The sequence below is a fragment of the Rhinoderma darwinii genome, chromosome 1 (assembly GCF_050947455.1).
Source record: "Rhinoderma darwinii isolate aRhiDar2 chromosome 1, aRhiDar2.hap1, whole genome shotgun sequence".
NCBI classification, from domain to species: domain Eukaryota; kingdom Metazoa; phylum Chordata; class Amphibia; order Anura; family Rhinodermatidae; genus Rhinoderma; species Rhinoderma darwinii.
The window spans coordinates 139,801,490-139,817,737 of record NC_134687.1 but is presented as its reverse complement, the minus strand read 5'-3'; the positions used below and the strand labels follow the sequence as shown (position 1 = coordinate 139,817,737).

General features: G+C 41.3%; 1 protein-coding gene across 1 annotated transcript in view; it reads left to right on the top strand.

The window, feature by feature from the left end:
- MGST2 (microsomal glutathione S-transferase 2) overlaps positions 1-8,763 on the top strand; it is a 29,011-nt gene extending 20,248 nt beyond the window's left edge. Inside the window, exons 3-5 of the mRNA XM_075849701.1 lie at positions 1,991-2,061; positions 3,737-3,818; positions 7,334-8,763. Coding sequence (XP_075705816.1) covers positions 1,991-2,061; positions 3,737-3,818; positions 7,334-7,472 — 292 coding nt within the window. The 3' untranslated portion in view covers positions 7,473-8,763. The remainder of the gene's footprint in view (positions 1-1,990; positions 2,062-3,736; positions 3,819-7,333) is intronic.
- The last annotated feature ends 7,485 nt before the right edge of the window (positions 8,764-16,248 follow it).

Below are 16,248 nucleotides of genomic sequence, written 5' to 3'. Positions count from 1 at the left end.
ATTTTTACTTTAGACCAAGTGGGCGTTGTACAGAGGAGTGTATGACGCTGACCAATCAGCGTCATACACTTCTCTCCATTCATTTATTCATTTACTCAGCGCATAGGGATCCTGCTGGATCCTTATGTGCTGTCCTATACTAACACATTAACAATACTGAAGTGTTTAGACAGTGAATAGACGTTCCACGGGATGTCTATTCACAATCTCTGCACTTCGTTACTGTTTCTGTGGTAGTTACAGCAGAGCAAAGCGTAATCCCGCGAGATTACGCAGTAAATGACAGGTTACAGCGAGATTACGCTTTGTTCTGCTGTAACCACCATAGAAACAGTAACGAAGTGCAGAGATTGTGAATAGAAATCCCGTGGAATGTCTATTCACTGTCTAAACAGAGAAAGGAGAAATAGGATCCAGCGCTAAGTAGTGTTAAAATGGAATGTCTGTTCCAAGTTTAATGGAATAAGTTAAAAGGAAGTCCAATTGTGTGTAATCCTGGGTGTGTAGAAAGTAGAGGTGTAGTATCCTCGGGGCCTACGCGTTTCGGACGACTGCCAAGTTTAAGGACGCGGCAGTCGTCCGAAACGCGTAGGCCCCGAGGATACTACACCTCTACATTTTACACACCCAGGATTACACACAATTGGACTTCCTTTTAACTTATTCCATTAAACTTGGAACAGACATTCCATTTTAACGCTACTTAGCGCTGGATCCTATTTCTCCTTTCTCTGCTTGCCTTGCCGTGTGCCGACACGAGGATCCGGGCGCTACCCACGACACACCGGAGTGTGCCAGGTGAGCTGGAGGTTCTCTCCCCATTTCTATTGTTTGCACTGTCTAAACACTTCAGTATTGTTAATGTGTTAGTATAAGACAGCACATAAGGATCTAACAGGATCCCTATGCGCTGAGTACATGAATGGAGAGGAGTGCATGATGCTGATTGGTCAGCGTCATACATTCCTCTGTACAATGCCCACTTGGTCTTAAGTAAAAATACGCCCACTTGGGCATTAAGCAACTCATTTGCATAAATCTAAAATCGCTAATAAAGTGGTGAAAACAGATAGTTTTTTTAAAATAAAAAGCACTGCTGTCATCTACATTATAGCGCCAATCTCCTTATATAGGTCTAAAATGGGCTGGTTATTAAGGGGTTAAACTAATAGTATTATGTAAACATGTTTATATGTCCATTGTGACTGTGGTTCTATTAATAATAATAATTATTCAAACAGAAAATTGTATTTAGGGCTGCCATACATGCAGGGGACTGAGAACCACATGTAGCTCCCGAGCCACTGGTTGAGGAACACTGGCATACAACGTGCAGAAAATTTTACAAAATTGAAGGAACCGCTTCGATTCTGCGGCCAGTACTGTGCGATAATGTAGAATACAGGGTCGGACTGGCCCATCAAAGTACCAGAGGATTCTCCAGTGGGCCCAGACTCTGACCTAATAATTTGTCCCAAAATGTCTGGCAGAAGACAACTCCATTTGGAGCTAACTTGGGAGCCAAGTACTTGCCACTAGGGTCTGTTTATTATGGGTGATTCACAAATAACTTATTAGACCTTATTGACAATGTGTCCTATGTGTACAATGATAGCAACAAGTGGAAGTGCAAATATTCTGTAGAGATGGTGGGTGGGCCCTCAAAATCATTCTCTCTGGTGGGCCCAAGGGACCCCAGTCTGATGCTGGTAGTATAAGTGCATCAGTGAAGGACTCTTTATAGAACTATGCAAGAACTGTACAGTACTGAAAAACTGTCACTAGTAGTAATACAGGATACACAGTATATTGTGCAGTATATGTAATGTATAGGTCACACTTTTTAATGTGACTTGTTTATTAGACAGTAGTATAAAGTGTATATCTGATAACTTTATGGTACTACAGTATTGTGGGAAAGTGACATTTATTTTCTACTGAAAAGATGACAATACACTGTATAGATAATTAACTATATCCTCTTTTGCAGACAAAACTGTATTGAATTCTATGCATTATTTTTGGTCGATCTGTGGGCGGCAGGCTGGTTCTTTAATCAAGGTAATTTCTTCAAAACATGGCGAGGTAACATGTCAATGATTGATGCCCCTCACACTGTTTGTTTGTGCAACCATTTATAAATGATGCTTTTTTATACACAGTATATTTTTAAGGAACTCCATTTAAATGCTGTGACATACAGTAAATGTGTTCTATCCGGAACATTCTGTTTATTTATGTCCAGCTTCCTGCCGAAAAAAAACAGGAGTAAAGGGGATGAGCATTGTATGACAAACTTTACAGTATCATACATTTAGGCCCCATGCACACGAACGTGCATTTGCGGCCACAATTCCCCTCGAAAATCCATGGGAGAATTGCGGCCCCATTCATTTCTATGGGGCCATGCACACGACCGTAGTTTTTATGGTCTGTGCATGGCCCGGGAGCCCGCACCGCAGAAAGAACGGACATGTCTTATTACGGCCGTCTTCTGCGGTCCTGGCTCATTGAAAATAATGGCCGCGGCCATGTGCATTGCCCGCGATTTGCGGGCGGCTTGCGGCTGACAGTCCGCTGCCTGCCGACCCGAAAATCACGGGCATGCACAAGGCTATGGTCGTGTGCATGAGGCCTTAACTTCTTGGGTTAACAAGTTAAATATGTTACTTTTGTAATATAGTGTAACACGGTATTCCAGTATTCTAGCACACTTATTCAAACGGCATCTTACCTAGCCATACAACAGACTGGAAGGGCTTATTTACATGGTGTGGTCAAAACACAGTTTTTGTGTGAAATTGCAACATTTTGCTGCGATTTGACTTCACTGTGTGTATAAGCACGAATAGATCTGACCACAGATGGTTAAATGGTCTCTGGTTGGCTAATCATAGTCAGGTTCCGTTACTTCTTCTAGACCAGGATATTGTCGTAGAAGGTCAACATGCAAACAACACTGTACAGTATTCTTCCTTTTGGAGAATATATTTATTTCTCAGCGAATGTTTGTTGGGGTTCATTTAACTTTCTGCTAGTTTCCCCCAAAGCAAAGTTAGTATTGTAGGTACTCACCATGGCAAAATTAGTTTATCTTCGATTTTGCCTTTTTTGCTTATATGCATCCCAATCATTTGTGATAGTGGGTCCTGCGTGTCTCCAGCAAGCAGGATCCACCTGTTATCGATCACATTTAAGTTCATGAACTTAGATGTGATCGATAACAGGTAAACCCGCTGTCACCGAAGCAGTCAGTCCCGCTGACCTGATAGATTCTAATTGGAGCGAAAGATACAGCTTCTATGTTTCCAGGATACATAGAAGCTGAATCTCAATAAATATGTAAAATCGACAGACCGCAGATCCCCTAAAAATTAAGACCCCAGATCAGACTTTGCCACTGTTTCCCTGGACAGACCTGTAAAGGAGGAGGAGGAAGCAGCGGTGGGACCCTCACAGAAGCAGCAGAAGCGGGAGCAGGCTTTAGGAGCTGATAGCATGTCAAAAGCATGTTAACTCGCACGTCAGTGCCCTAGAAGCCAGCAATGAAACAGTCTTATTTTTTAGCACGAGGCATACACCCTGAGCTGGCGGCTTGTACTAGCTTGAGAACGCGTACAATAGGTTGAGAATTACTTCTCTAATTGGCTGAGAAGTTGAAAAGTTACCGGTACATTCCTGTTTAAAGCTGTTGAATCATAGTGGACATATTATTGATGTATGACTTTGGTTTCAGAACTAGCCTCAATGTTTGGCTTACTATACATCTATGGACGTCACCTCTACTTTTATGGATATATTCAATCTGCTAAGGGAAGGTAAGTTGGATTTACATCTTAATAAAAAAACAAAGAGTGTAGTTCCATCATACTTACAGACAAATATAGGGAAACATTTCCATTAACATCTTCATTGAATTGAATGGATATTTTCTGATGTCAAATGCCATCAGTTGGCCTTAAGGGAATGTCCACCCACGAAAACCATTTTGTGTTTTTAGAAGCTTAGTAGGTTCCAAATTCTGTGTTGGCTAGAACAAAAAAAAAAACTCCAAACACCGTGCATAGACATAGATTTAACCCCTTAAGGACACGGCCAATTTGAATTTTTTAATTTTCGATTTTTCTTCCCCGCCTTCCAAAAGCCATAACTTTTTTATTTCTTTGTTGACATAGCCATATGAGGTTTTGTTTTTTGCGGGAGAAGTTGTAGTTTTTCGTGGCACCATTTATTGTACCACATCATTCACTGGGAAGCTGAAAAAAATTATTTGTGGGGTGAAATGGGCAAAAAAAAGCCAAAAAACTGTGATTTGTTTCACTGGATAAATACCAATGGTGTTTATCCAGTGAAACATATATATTACTCAAGGAGAAAACCACGTATATTTACTATTGCACAGTGACTAAAATAAAAAAACAGCGATTTTGCCACTTTTTCGGGGGGGTTGTTTTTACGGTGCCCATCAGGCGTTAAAAACTACATACTCACCTTATTCTGCAGGTTGATACCATTATGGCAATACCAAATTTATATGTTTTGTTTCATGTTTTACCACTTTTACAAAAATAAAACTATTTGCTAAAAAAAAGTTCTGTGTCGCCATATTCTGAGAGCCATTACTTTTTTATTTTTCCATCAATTTAGTGATGTGAGGGCTTAAATTATGCGAGGCGAGCTGTAGTTTTCACCAAAACATTTTGGGGTACGTGCGACTTTTTGATCACTTTTTATTCAATTTCTTTGGAGAGCTAAGGTAACCAAAAAACAGCAATTTGCATGTTTTATATATATTTTTTTACGGCATTCACCGAGCGAGTTAAACATTGCTAAATTGTGATAGTTCTGACTTGGGGGGGAAATGGGAAAAGGTTGGTTTTTTTGAACTTTTAATACTTTTATTTTTGGAACATAAAAAAAACCTTTATTTAACAGTTTTTTACTTTTTTATTAGTCCCCCTAGGGGACTTGAAGCAGCGATCATTGGATCGTTTGCATGATATACTGTAATACTAATGTATTGCAGTATATCGTGATTCTGACAGTCTCCTTTGACGCCCTGCAAGAGGCCGGGGTTCAAAGGAGTACAAAGATGGCAGACATGGGGGCCTCCATTAGGCCCCCAGGCTGTCCTTGACAACAATTGTTACCGGCCGATCGCATCGCGGGGGGCGTGATGGCGTGTTGGAGGGGGTGCCCCCTGATTCTAACAATTTAAATGCCGTGGTCGCGATTGACCACTGCATTTAAGGTGTTAAACGGGCAGAATCAAAGAGATCTTTGATTCCGCCAGTTGCAGTGAGGTGTCGGCTCCGGCTTTTTTGAAGTTTGTTTTTTTTTTCTAGCTAGCTCTTCAACAGAAAGATGGAATAACTGCGAGCGTTTTTTCCCCAAAAAACGCGTCAAAAATAGTTCATTTCCGTCTCCCATCAATTTCAATGGCTTTTTTTTTTTTGCTCGTGGTAAAAAAACGCCTCCACCTCCCATTGAAATCAATGGGAGTCAATTTAGTCAAAAACCGTGGCAAAAACAGGGCCTTATAGAACACAGAAAGGAGAGGGGAAGACGGGCAGAATTTTTCCGCTGCAAATGTTGATGCAGATTTGGGGCAATTACGCAACGAATCTGCACCAACATTTGCATATTTGACAGGTAATTCAGACGTGCAGAAAACACAGCGGACTTGCCACAGATTTCAGCTTTTGCATTGCAAAGGCTGAAATACGCCGTGAAATTCCGCTTCTTCTCCGCAACAGACAGTGCATGCTGCGGAGGGAAAATTCGGCACTGCAGCCTATGGTCCGCACCGGAGTTTTTCCGAAAAACATCTGCACGAAGATAACTAAAAAGGTGTGGAAACCAATGGACAAACTGTTCTGCTGTTATTTACTTGCTGTCTGTTGCTAATTATCAGATATGATGAATCAATATCATATGCCCAGCTCCTTTCTAAAAATCTCCAAGGATAACTTGACAGCATAGTTTGTGCTGTGACGGAAACCACGACTAGACCCATTATAAGTCATTGGGTTCCTTTAGGAGCCGTCTGGATCTGTCGTACGATGTGTCGGGCACAGCGTCATGGCTTTTGTTATGAACAGAAGCCATTGCGCAAATGTGAACATAGATTTACACATTCTTACTAAGCTCTTTTAAATCAGTTTTGAGAAAAAAATATTATTTCACCTGACACCTTTTTTTGTTTGTTTTGCACAGTCTCATATTTTATCCTTTATTGAGATTTTATAGTACATTAGACATCATTCCCAGCAATGCATTAGCAATATTGCCTTTTCAAGCTTATAAGGGACTTACAGGCTAAGCATCTTTACAGCTTACACTTTGTTATATAAAAGCTGTGAATGTGTTTGATCCAAGAGAGCTGAACTTGAGGGTTGCAGCTGAGGGGGTGATCTAATGATTTACAGTTGACTCACTTACTCTGTGAGTCTTTTCCCACTGGACAGGACTGCCAAGAAAACTTCTTTTAGCCATAACTCAGAGTTTACTGCCCAGACATCTTTGACTCCTAACTTTTCTAGCACTTTACCTACCTGTTACCCAAGTACACAAACTCCCCCATCCTGTTGCCAGCCCCAACGCTGTGCCTGTTGCTGTCCCATTTGAGCCCATTCCTGTACCCACTGTGTTGCACAGTGCCTTCAAATGCTGTACTTCAGAATTAATAGTGTCCTAACTATACTAACCACAAAAATAATAGTGTCACTCACAGATAGTGCTCCTGAAAACAATAGTGTTACGCAGTGTCTCTGAAAACAATAGTGCCAGATAGAGCACCCAAAAATAATAGTACCAAACAGATAGTGCCCCATATTGTGCCACAGAAAGTAATAGTGCTCCTCCTTTGTGTCCCCAACAGTAATAGTGCCCCTACAAAGTAATCGTGCCCCCTTTTAGCCCCACAGAGTAATAGTGCTCCTCTTAGAGCCCTCACTCCATAGTAATGTCCCTTTTGTGCTCCAACTTAGTAATAATGTTCACTTTTGTGCCCCCTACAAATAATAGCCCCTTTGTGCCCCCTAAAAGCAATAATGCCTCCATTTTGCCCCACACTAATTATGCCCCCTTTTTGCCGCTGCACAGTAAAAATGCCTACCTTTGTGCCCCAAAATAGTAATAACAGCTCCCTTTGTGCCGACCACAGTACTCATATCCCTCTTTGTGTCCCCAACAGGTGCCCCCTTTGTTCCTCAAAAAGTAATAAAACTTACACTCACATAACCCCAATCGCAGTTGTGCATAGTTGTGATTTTTCAATATATATCCAGTGTATAAAAAAAGACTAATACTTGTTCTTTCACTTTTCCACTAGGCTAAAGGGATTCTCTGTGAGCAAGATGGCACTGATTCTGCTACTAGTCATGTCTGTGACAGGAATCACTAACAGTCTCCTAGACAAATACATCCACCTCAACCTGCTGAATAAAATACGTCACATAGTACTAGGATGAGGATAACTGTGTATAATTATACATAATGTGGTTGTTGTTTTTTTATAATCTCTATTAGAATTTTATACCTAGTTTGAGAATATGTTATGCATGAATATGTTATATGTGCTAACTTTTTTACAGGCTCAGACGTATGGCATTTAGCAATTTTGGTGCCCAGTGCCTTCTCCAATTTCGACACCAAATTGTATGCAGAGTTCTCTGTGGAAATGCTTTGTCCCCACACCATAATCTGGTTAGTTACTTAGTACCAGTCCAGGCCTTTAGATCCAGAGTTGCATTCGAGAGTCACAGCGTTCATCAGCCTTATGTACAATGGCGCATGGATACAGAACAAGAGGGACTTGATAGTAAAGGCTTTATAACAGAGGATAAAAAATGGAGTAGAAAAGGGAGGAATCTTCTGGAATTTTATTTCACTTCATGGCGATGTCATTGTGCTTCAATGTGTTTACTTACAATTTGTATATGTGAGAAAAATAAAAATCCAGTAAGTGATTTTTATAAGTCATTAGTCAAATAGTGGATCAAAGTATGTAGAAATGATACTGTGAATACTATTACATAAAAATCAGTTTAAGAAACTAGTATATAAAAGACGCCAGTATATAAAATATTCCAGATTACCAGATAAACATAAAAACTTCATATAGAAGAAAAAACACTTTTTAGGCCGGGTCCCTTCTTGGCAGATTTGCTGCGGAATACAGTACAATGCAAGTAAAAATGTCTGCATGGATTTAGGCCTACAGAATGTATTTTTAAATTCGCAGCATATCAATTCTACTGCGGATTACTTGTGGAAATCTTGCAGATTTTCCCCATTGTCTTCAAATGAGAAGAAAAAAAGCTTCAACTGAATCCAAAAGTAATCTATGTTTTGCAGATTCAAATAAACTGAAAAAAAACGCTCCGCAAAACTCGTCAAAAACCGCCCGAAAATGCCTCCCATTGAGAAGCGACATGACCTATCTTGAGGCGGTTTCCGCCTCCAAAACCCCATTTCAATCAGTGAGAAAGTGTAAAAAAAAACGCCTTGACGAGTGTTCTGACGAGTTTTTGTCAAACCACTGTGCAAAAAACGTCTGGAGCAGTTTTTGCAGGAGGAATTTTCCTCCTGCAAAAAACTCTGTGTGAACTCAGCCTAAAAAGCCCTAGTTCACACAGAGTTTTTTGCAGGCAGAAAAATCTGCCTCGAAATTCCTTCAGGAATTTTGAGACAGATTTTGCCCTGCTTGCACTTTCTTTGCCGCGTTTTTTGTGGCGTTTTTCGGCCACGGCCATTGAGCGTTGCAGGCAAAAAAAGGCTATGTTCACACGGAGTATTTTGGGGGAGGAATATCTGCCTCAAAATTCCGTTTGGAACTTTGAGGCAGATATTCCTCTCCCTGCACGCCGATTTTCGCGGCAATTATCGCGCCGTTTTTCGCCCGCGGCCATCGAGCGCCGCGGGCATAAAACAGCGAGAAATACGCTTTCTCCTGCCTCCCATTGAAGTCAATGGGAGGTCAGAGGCGGAAGCGCCCGAAGATAGGGCATGTCGCTTCTTTTTCCCGCGAGGCAGTTTTACTGCTCGCGGGAAAAAGACGCCGACGCCTCCCATTGAAATCAATGGGAGGCGTTCTCGGGCCGTTTTTGCCGAGTTTTGCGACGCGGTTTCCGCGTCAAAAAACTCGGCAAAATACCCCTTGTGAACATAGCCAAACACAGCGAAAAACGCTTTCTCTGCCTCCAATTGATTACAATTTCAGAGAGGGAACCGCGGGAAGAAAGAGCATGTCGCTTTTTTTTCCCCGTGAACATTTTTTCCCACTCACGTGACAGAAACGCCTCCACTTCCCATTGAAATCAATGGGAGGCGATTTTCGGCTGTTTTTAGATAGGAGGCAATTTCAAAAGTTTTTTATGTGGTTTCCGAGTCAAAAACAGGGCCACAAAACTTTGTGTGAACTGGGCCTAAATATGCTACTCTCACTTGTGTTCCTCTTCCCTTCTTGAGAGTTAATGTATTATTAGTTTTGTGTTGGAAATTGCTCAGAAACCAGAACTAGTGTAAATTTGACCTAAGTAGTCATATTCGCACGGGGTATTTTGCCGAGTTTTTTGACGCGGAAACCGCGCCGCAAAACTCGGCAGAAACGGCCCGAGAACGCCTCCCATTGATTTCAATGGGAGGCGTCGGCGTCTTTTTCCCGCGAGCAGTAAAACTGCCTCGCGGGAAAAAGAAGCGACATGCCCTATCTTCGGGCGCTTCCGCCTCCGACCTCCCATTGACTTCAATGGGAGGCAGGAGAAAGCGTATTTCTCGCTGTTTTATGCCCGCGGCGCTCAATGGCCGCGGGCGAAAAACGGCGCGATAATTGCCGCGAAAATCGGCGTGCAGGGAGAGGAATATCTGCCTCAAAGTTCCAAACGGAATTTTGAGGCAGATATTCCTCCCCCAAAATACTCCGTGTGAACATAGCCTAATAAATGTGAAAAGTAGCCAGCCAGGAAAAAACAGTTTGGACTGCAAGAAAATCTTTAAAGAGAACTTGTCATTGTGAGACGTATTTAAATGAGCACATCAGTATGATACCCTGAGGCCGGATTCACACGAGCGTGTGCGTTTTGCGTGCGCAAAAAACGCGGCTTTTGCGTGCGCAAAAGGCACTTGACAGCTCTGTGTGTCAGCCCCGTATGATGCGCGGCTGCGTGCTTTTCGCGCAGCCGCCATCATTATGACACTCCGTTTGGATGTTTGTAAACAGAAAAGCACGTGGTGCTTTTCTGTTTTCATTCATCCTTTTCACTGCTGTAGCGCGAATCACGCGTGGTTTTCACACACCCATTGACTTCAATGCGTGCGTGATGCGTGAAAAACGCCCAAAGAACGGACATGTCGTGACTTTTATGCAGCGGACCAACGCTGCGTAAAAATCACGCACATGTCTGCACGGCCCCATAGACTAATATAGATCCGTGCAACGCACGTGAAAATCACGCGCGTTGCATGGACGTATATCCGGTTCGTCTGAATAAGCCTTAAAAGAGATAAACTGATAGGTACAATTACATTCACCATACAGTCCCGCAAAATGCCAAAAAGGGAGTTTAATATAAAGCACTTTCTGGTTCTCTGGTATTACCGCAGGTATTTTGTGATCTGTCAGAACTGCTGATTGGCTGTGAAGACGTGTCTTATATTAGGGCATTAGACTGACCTCTTTCATTGTGAAAGGTTCTCTTTAAAGTGGGAACATGTCAATCTGAATTTTCTGTAAAAAATATTCAGACTTAGGCCCAATGCACACGAATGTATTTTTTTCCTCCCGTAAATACTGTCGTAAATCCTTTGTCACACGTATTCGACCCGTATTCCACCAGTATTTACGATCCCGTGCCCGTAAATACGGGTCCATTGTCACCAGTATTCCACCCGTATTTACGGACCGGGTTTCTCTGCAAAATTGCACTGCACTAATCGTCAGCCCCTTCTCTCTATCAGTGCTGTAAGTAAAAGAAGTTCATACGTACCCCGGCCGTTGTATTGGTGACGCGTCCCTCTTTTGACATCCAGTCCGACCTCCCTGGATGACGCGGCAGTCCATGTGACCGCTGCAGCCTGTGATTGGCCTCTGATTGGCTGCAGCAGTCACATGGGATGAAACGTCATCCCGGGAGGCCGGACTGGAGGAAGAAGCAGGTAAGTTAACTTTTAATGCTATTAACTCCAGCGGTAGTCACTGTCCCGGGTGCTGAAAGAGTTACTGCCGATCAGTTAACTCTTTCAGCACCCTGGACAGTGACTATCCCCTGACGTTGCCTAGCAATGCTCCCGTAATTACGGGTGCGCACACACACGTATCCACCCGTAATTACGGGAGCCCCATAGACTTCTATGGGCCTGCCCGTGCCGTAATTACGGCCTGAAATAGGACATGGTCCATATTTTTCAACGGCACGGGCACCTTCCCGTAAGCAAACGGGAAGGTACCCGTGGCCAATAGAAGTCTATGGGCCCGTAATTACGGCCCGTAATGACGTCATTTTTTACATTTCGTGTGCATGAGGCCTTACACTTGTCTCTGGGACAACATTTCTGAAAGAAAAGTGGAAATGCTTCCTGATATTAATCACTAAACAGAAAACTCTACTTTTGTACATTTCCCAGTTTAAATCGATACCACGACAAAACCCCAACAGACCCCATTATAAGTCAATGAGGCCTATCAGATGCCATTGGGATCCGCTGTAAGACAAATTCAGCAAAGCACCGTGGCTTCAGTTATGAAAGGAAGCCAGATGTGAGCATAGCCTAACTGTGTAACACTCCTTGTACTAGATCAGTTATATATTACTTACTACTAAAGGACCAGCAAACTCTACTATAATATGTGATCAGTATGTAGAGCTACAGAGGTCTTACTGCAGGGTTTTTATTGTTCTGCTTGGAAAAGCTGCTACATTTTTGTCATGTTGGGGGCCAAAAAATTATATTGGCAACCCCGCAGCAAGCCCTCAGTTTTCACACTCCAGGAACTACAGAATGCTCTTTTTACTTTTAAACTAGTCATTTAGAGAATTTATGGTTTTATGAATTAATTTTGAAAATAGGAGTCTAAAATTTCAATTTTAAACTATAATTTAATAGTTGTGTATGCCCTTTATTAAATTATTATACACAAGTATTGATGAGCTGTAACTGTCATACATTTTGGCATAAATAGCATTACTATTCAGTAATATACATTTATATTATTTAGGAAAATAAACATTCCTTTCACACTGTGTAGCAATGAGCTTTCCTTTTTAATAAAAAACAAAAAAACACAAACTATTGAAAACATTTTTGTAAAAATAAATACTATATGAAAGGGTTTTCTCATCTCATAGAGTGATGGCATATTGCTAAGATATGTCAGCACCTTTTAAATGGAAGGCTCCGACTACCAGGTCCCCCAAAGACACTAAGAATGCAGCTATTTGAAATTTTCCTTGGAAAGTTTTGGTGCTCCCGGCCAACAGCTGTGCAGGGAACTGCAGCCTGGCCACGTTTACCTGCCCTTCATTCTCAAAATTGGTTGGGATCCCAGCAGTTGGAATCTCACCGATCAGAAATTGATGGCATATAATGCTTAGTTAACTTCAGTGGACAAAAAGAAATGGGGAGGAGACCTCCAGCTCACCTTAACACTCCAGTGTGGTGTGGATAGTGGATGGCGCTCGGATCCTCGTGTCGGCACACGGCAGGCTAGCAAGGAAGGAAGAAGGTAGGATCCAGCGCTGAGTGCTATTAAAACGGAATCTTTGTTCCAAGTTTAATGGTAATGGAATAAAAGGAAGTCCAGTTGCATGTAGTCCAGGGTGAGTGAGAGGTGAAAGTGCTTATCCTCGGGGCCTACGCGTTTCGGACGTCTGCCGCGTCCTTAAACTTGGCTGTAGTGATTTTTGAAATGAGCGCGCTGTCAGTTTTATAGAAGGTCAGCTGATTAGTGCGTGTCGTCATTATGATGCTTTGGAACGCAAACCGGAACTGATTTGGTTGGTGCTCAGTCAGCTGTTAAATGATGCGTGTCATTGTCTAGTTTGCGGTGGAACGCATGCCGGAGATAGTCATGAAGTCCTGTGTTTTCTGTCGAATTACATCTGTAAGTAGTAGAATTTTACTCAAGATTTATCTATCTGGACGGATAGCGTTGTGTAATATGTTATTACTGGTTATATTGAGTGCCATATGTTGATGGTAATTATGTTTTGATTTGACTGCTACGTTTCAGAATTTTGAGTGGACATGTGAAACTTACGATGTCCTGCTTGAATGTAAATCCAGGTCTGAACAGTCTCCAAGAAATCATCGAGAAAATTCGTATTGGCCGTGCGTGATATCAAATCATGGGTTCTATTCATGTGCCCAATAGATTAAATGAGATATGGTTGTATTATTAGTTGGTTGTGGTGAGAACTGGGGGTTAGAGACAGCTGATCATGATGGATTATCGTATCATACAAGGGTGGCCATGAAAGTTGAATACTGACTGGTATTAGTACGTGACATTGCTGTATTGCTTAATGATAAAGTATTCATGATGACCTAGTTTGCATGAGGCAGCGCGTTCTTGTTAGGAGGATGAGGATAATGTGGGAATTGTGTGGGAGGGACACAACTGGATATCTATAGGGATTGGGAATAAGGAAACTTGCAACAAACTGGGTGATGTGAATGAAGAAAAATAGATTGGAATTGAAATTAAAATTAAAAAAGTGTGCATGACAAAAAGCATATGTTATGCATGCATCGCTTGGTAGACTTATACCTTGAGTAATTTTAAATAGTTAGTTCAATTTTGGTTTTTGTGGGTTGTTAATTCTATCCTGAAGTTATGCCTATGTATGACTGATGATATTTATGAAAATACTAATTGTATTAGTCACTGGTAATATTTGGATGACTGATGACTACTTAGTATAGATACATTAGTTCTTTTCTTAGGTTTAAACCTTTAGGGTACCTTGTATTGAGTCTATATATCCAGTATGCTTCCCTGAGGTGGGTTTTATGTTTTATGTCACCTCCTCGTTTGCAGGGATGGATTTTTTCTATGGCATAACAGCAAAAATGTTTGGTAGATCTATGATGTTGGGAAATAAAATGTTTGGCGGCATTTGATGTATTTAGGATATTTTCGTTTCTGATGTAGCTGAGGTGTTCCAAAATTCTTACTTTAAGCTTCCGATTAGTGCAGCCTACGTATTTCAAATTACATTCTGTGCATTCTATGATATAAATGACAGCTTCAGAATTGCAGTTAATGTAATTTTGAATATTGAAACTGTTTTTGTTTGTGGAATCACTGAAAGTTTTAGTGATCTGGACAAAGGAGCACACTTTGCATGGATGCTGCCCACATTTGTAGAAGCCTATAGTCTCTAACCACGTTGTTTTTGGTTTTTCATTGGCAGTGAACAAAGATGGAGATAAAGCAGTACCTAGGGAAGAGGCTTTCCTTGCCACTATTCTGCATCCTTCGGACAGCAACGTGCGTAGGGTGTCATCTTCCATGAGGATAGGTAAGTGATCTGTTACTAATTTTTTAATTTGTGTGAACTGATTACTCTGTTGTAAGATTAACGTTGGTTGGTTGTCCATCGATTGAGTATTGTATGTCGAATTTGTTGTTTTGCTGTCCTGACCTAGAAGTTGAGGTCTGGTTTTTTTGGTCATGATGTTAGTGGCCCGATTGAGTGACCATTTGGGATAACCTCTTTCTTGGAGTCTTGTTCTGATTATTTTCTGTTCTGTTTCAAATTGTTTTTGTGATGTGCAGTTCCTTTTAGCACGGTGCATTTCTCCCACTGGTATGGCTTTAATGGTATGCTTGGTATGGTTGCTGTTCGCATGTAATATATTGTTGGTTGCCGTGGGTTTTCGGTGTGTTTTGGTCGAGATGTTTTGGCCTTTGACACCTTTCAGTTCTAGATCTAGGAAGATGATATTGGTGACATCAAAGTGGTAGGTAAATTTGAGATTGCAATCATTGTTGTTGAGGAATTGCGCAAACTCAGGGATAATGTTGGTGTCCTCTTTCCAGATGATCAATATATCGTCGATATATCTACCATACCATTCTATGCAGTAGTTGTATATATTTTCGGTCGAAAAGATGTGAAATTGTTCCCACCATGCCATGACCAAGTTGGCAATCGAGGGGGAGAATTTTGCCCCCATGGATACCCCTTTGAGCTGTAGATAGTATTTTGAATCAAATTGAAAGTAGTTGTGTGTTAGAAGAAAATTGAGTACCTCGAGTATGTATAATTGGAAGTTTACATCATATGTACTGTGTTTAGTGAGATGAAATTCAAGGGCGGTGTGAGCTATTCGGTGCGGGATTGATGTATATAGTGACACGACGTCACATGTGAGCCAACTGTATTTTTTATCCCAACGTTTGTTATACAGTAAATTTAGGACATGTTTGGTGTCTCTGAGAAAGCCGGGTGTTGATTGTGCCAATGGTTGTAACAATGTATCTAACCATTCTGAAAGTCTCTCTAGGATCGAACCAATACCTGAAACAATCGGTCTCATTGGTGGAGGGAATATCTGTTTGTGAGTTTTTGGGAGTGCATGAATAATTGGAGTGATTGGCTGGTCAATGTAAATAAAGTCCATTTGTTTTTGGTTAATGAACCCTTCTAGAAGTCCATCATTGAGTAGTTTTTTCATTGACAATTTGATTGTTTCTACTGGGTTCTTTTCCAATTTTTTGTAGGTGGTTTCATCTGACAGCATGTTCAAAATGGACTGTTTGTAATCTTCTTTATTTAATACTGTGACATTTCCCCCTTTATCTGACATTTTTATGATTAGTTGATTGTTTTCTTGTAATGATTTTGCTGCTTTTTTGAGTTTAATTGACATGTTCTCTGTCGGACGCTGTCCTTTCAGGTTGTCCGCAAGATGGTGAAGTTCTTTTTCAATGACCATTTGAAATCGATCCATAGACTCTGTACGTGAGCTTGTGGGGTAAAATTTGGGATTTGATGTTTTGAAATTGAGAGCTGTGGTCACTGTTTGATTTGGCGTTTCATTTCTCATATGGTCAAGGCTTACTATCGTTGTAAGTTCTTCAAATGAAAAGTTCGATGACTGAGACACTAATTCAGGCAATGATTGTGCCTGTCTATCGATATCTGTGATAGAGAATGATGACAATGTCCTGAAATCTTCTGGTTTTGGTTCATTTTGGAGAAAAAAATGCTTTTTAACTGTCAAATTGCGAATGAATTTATT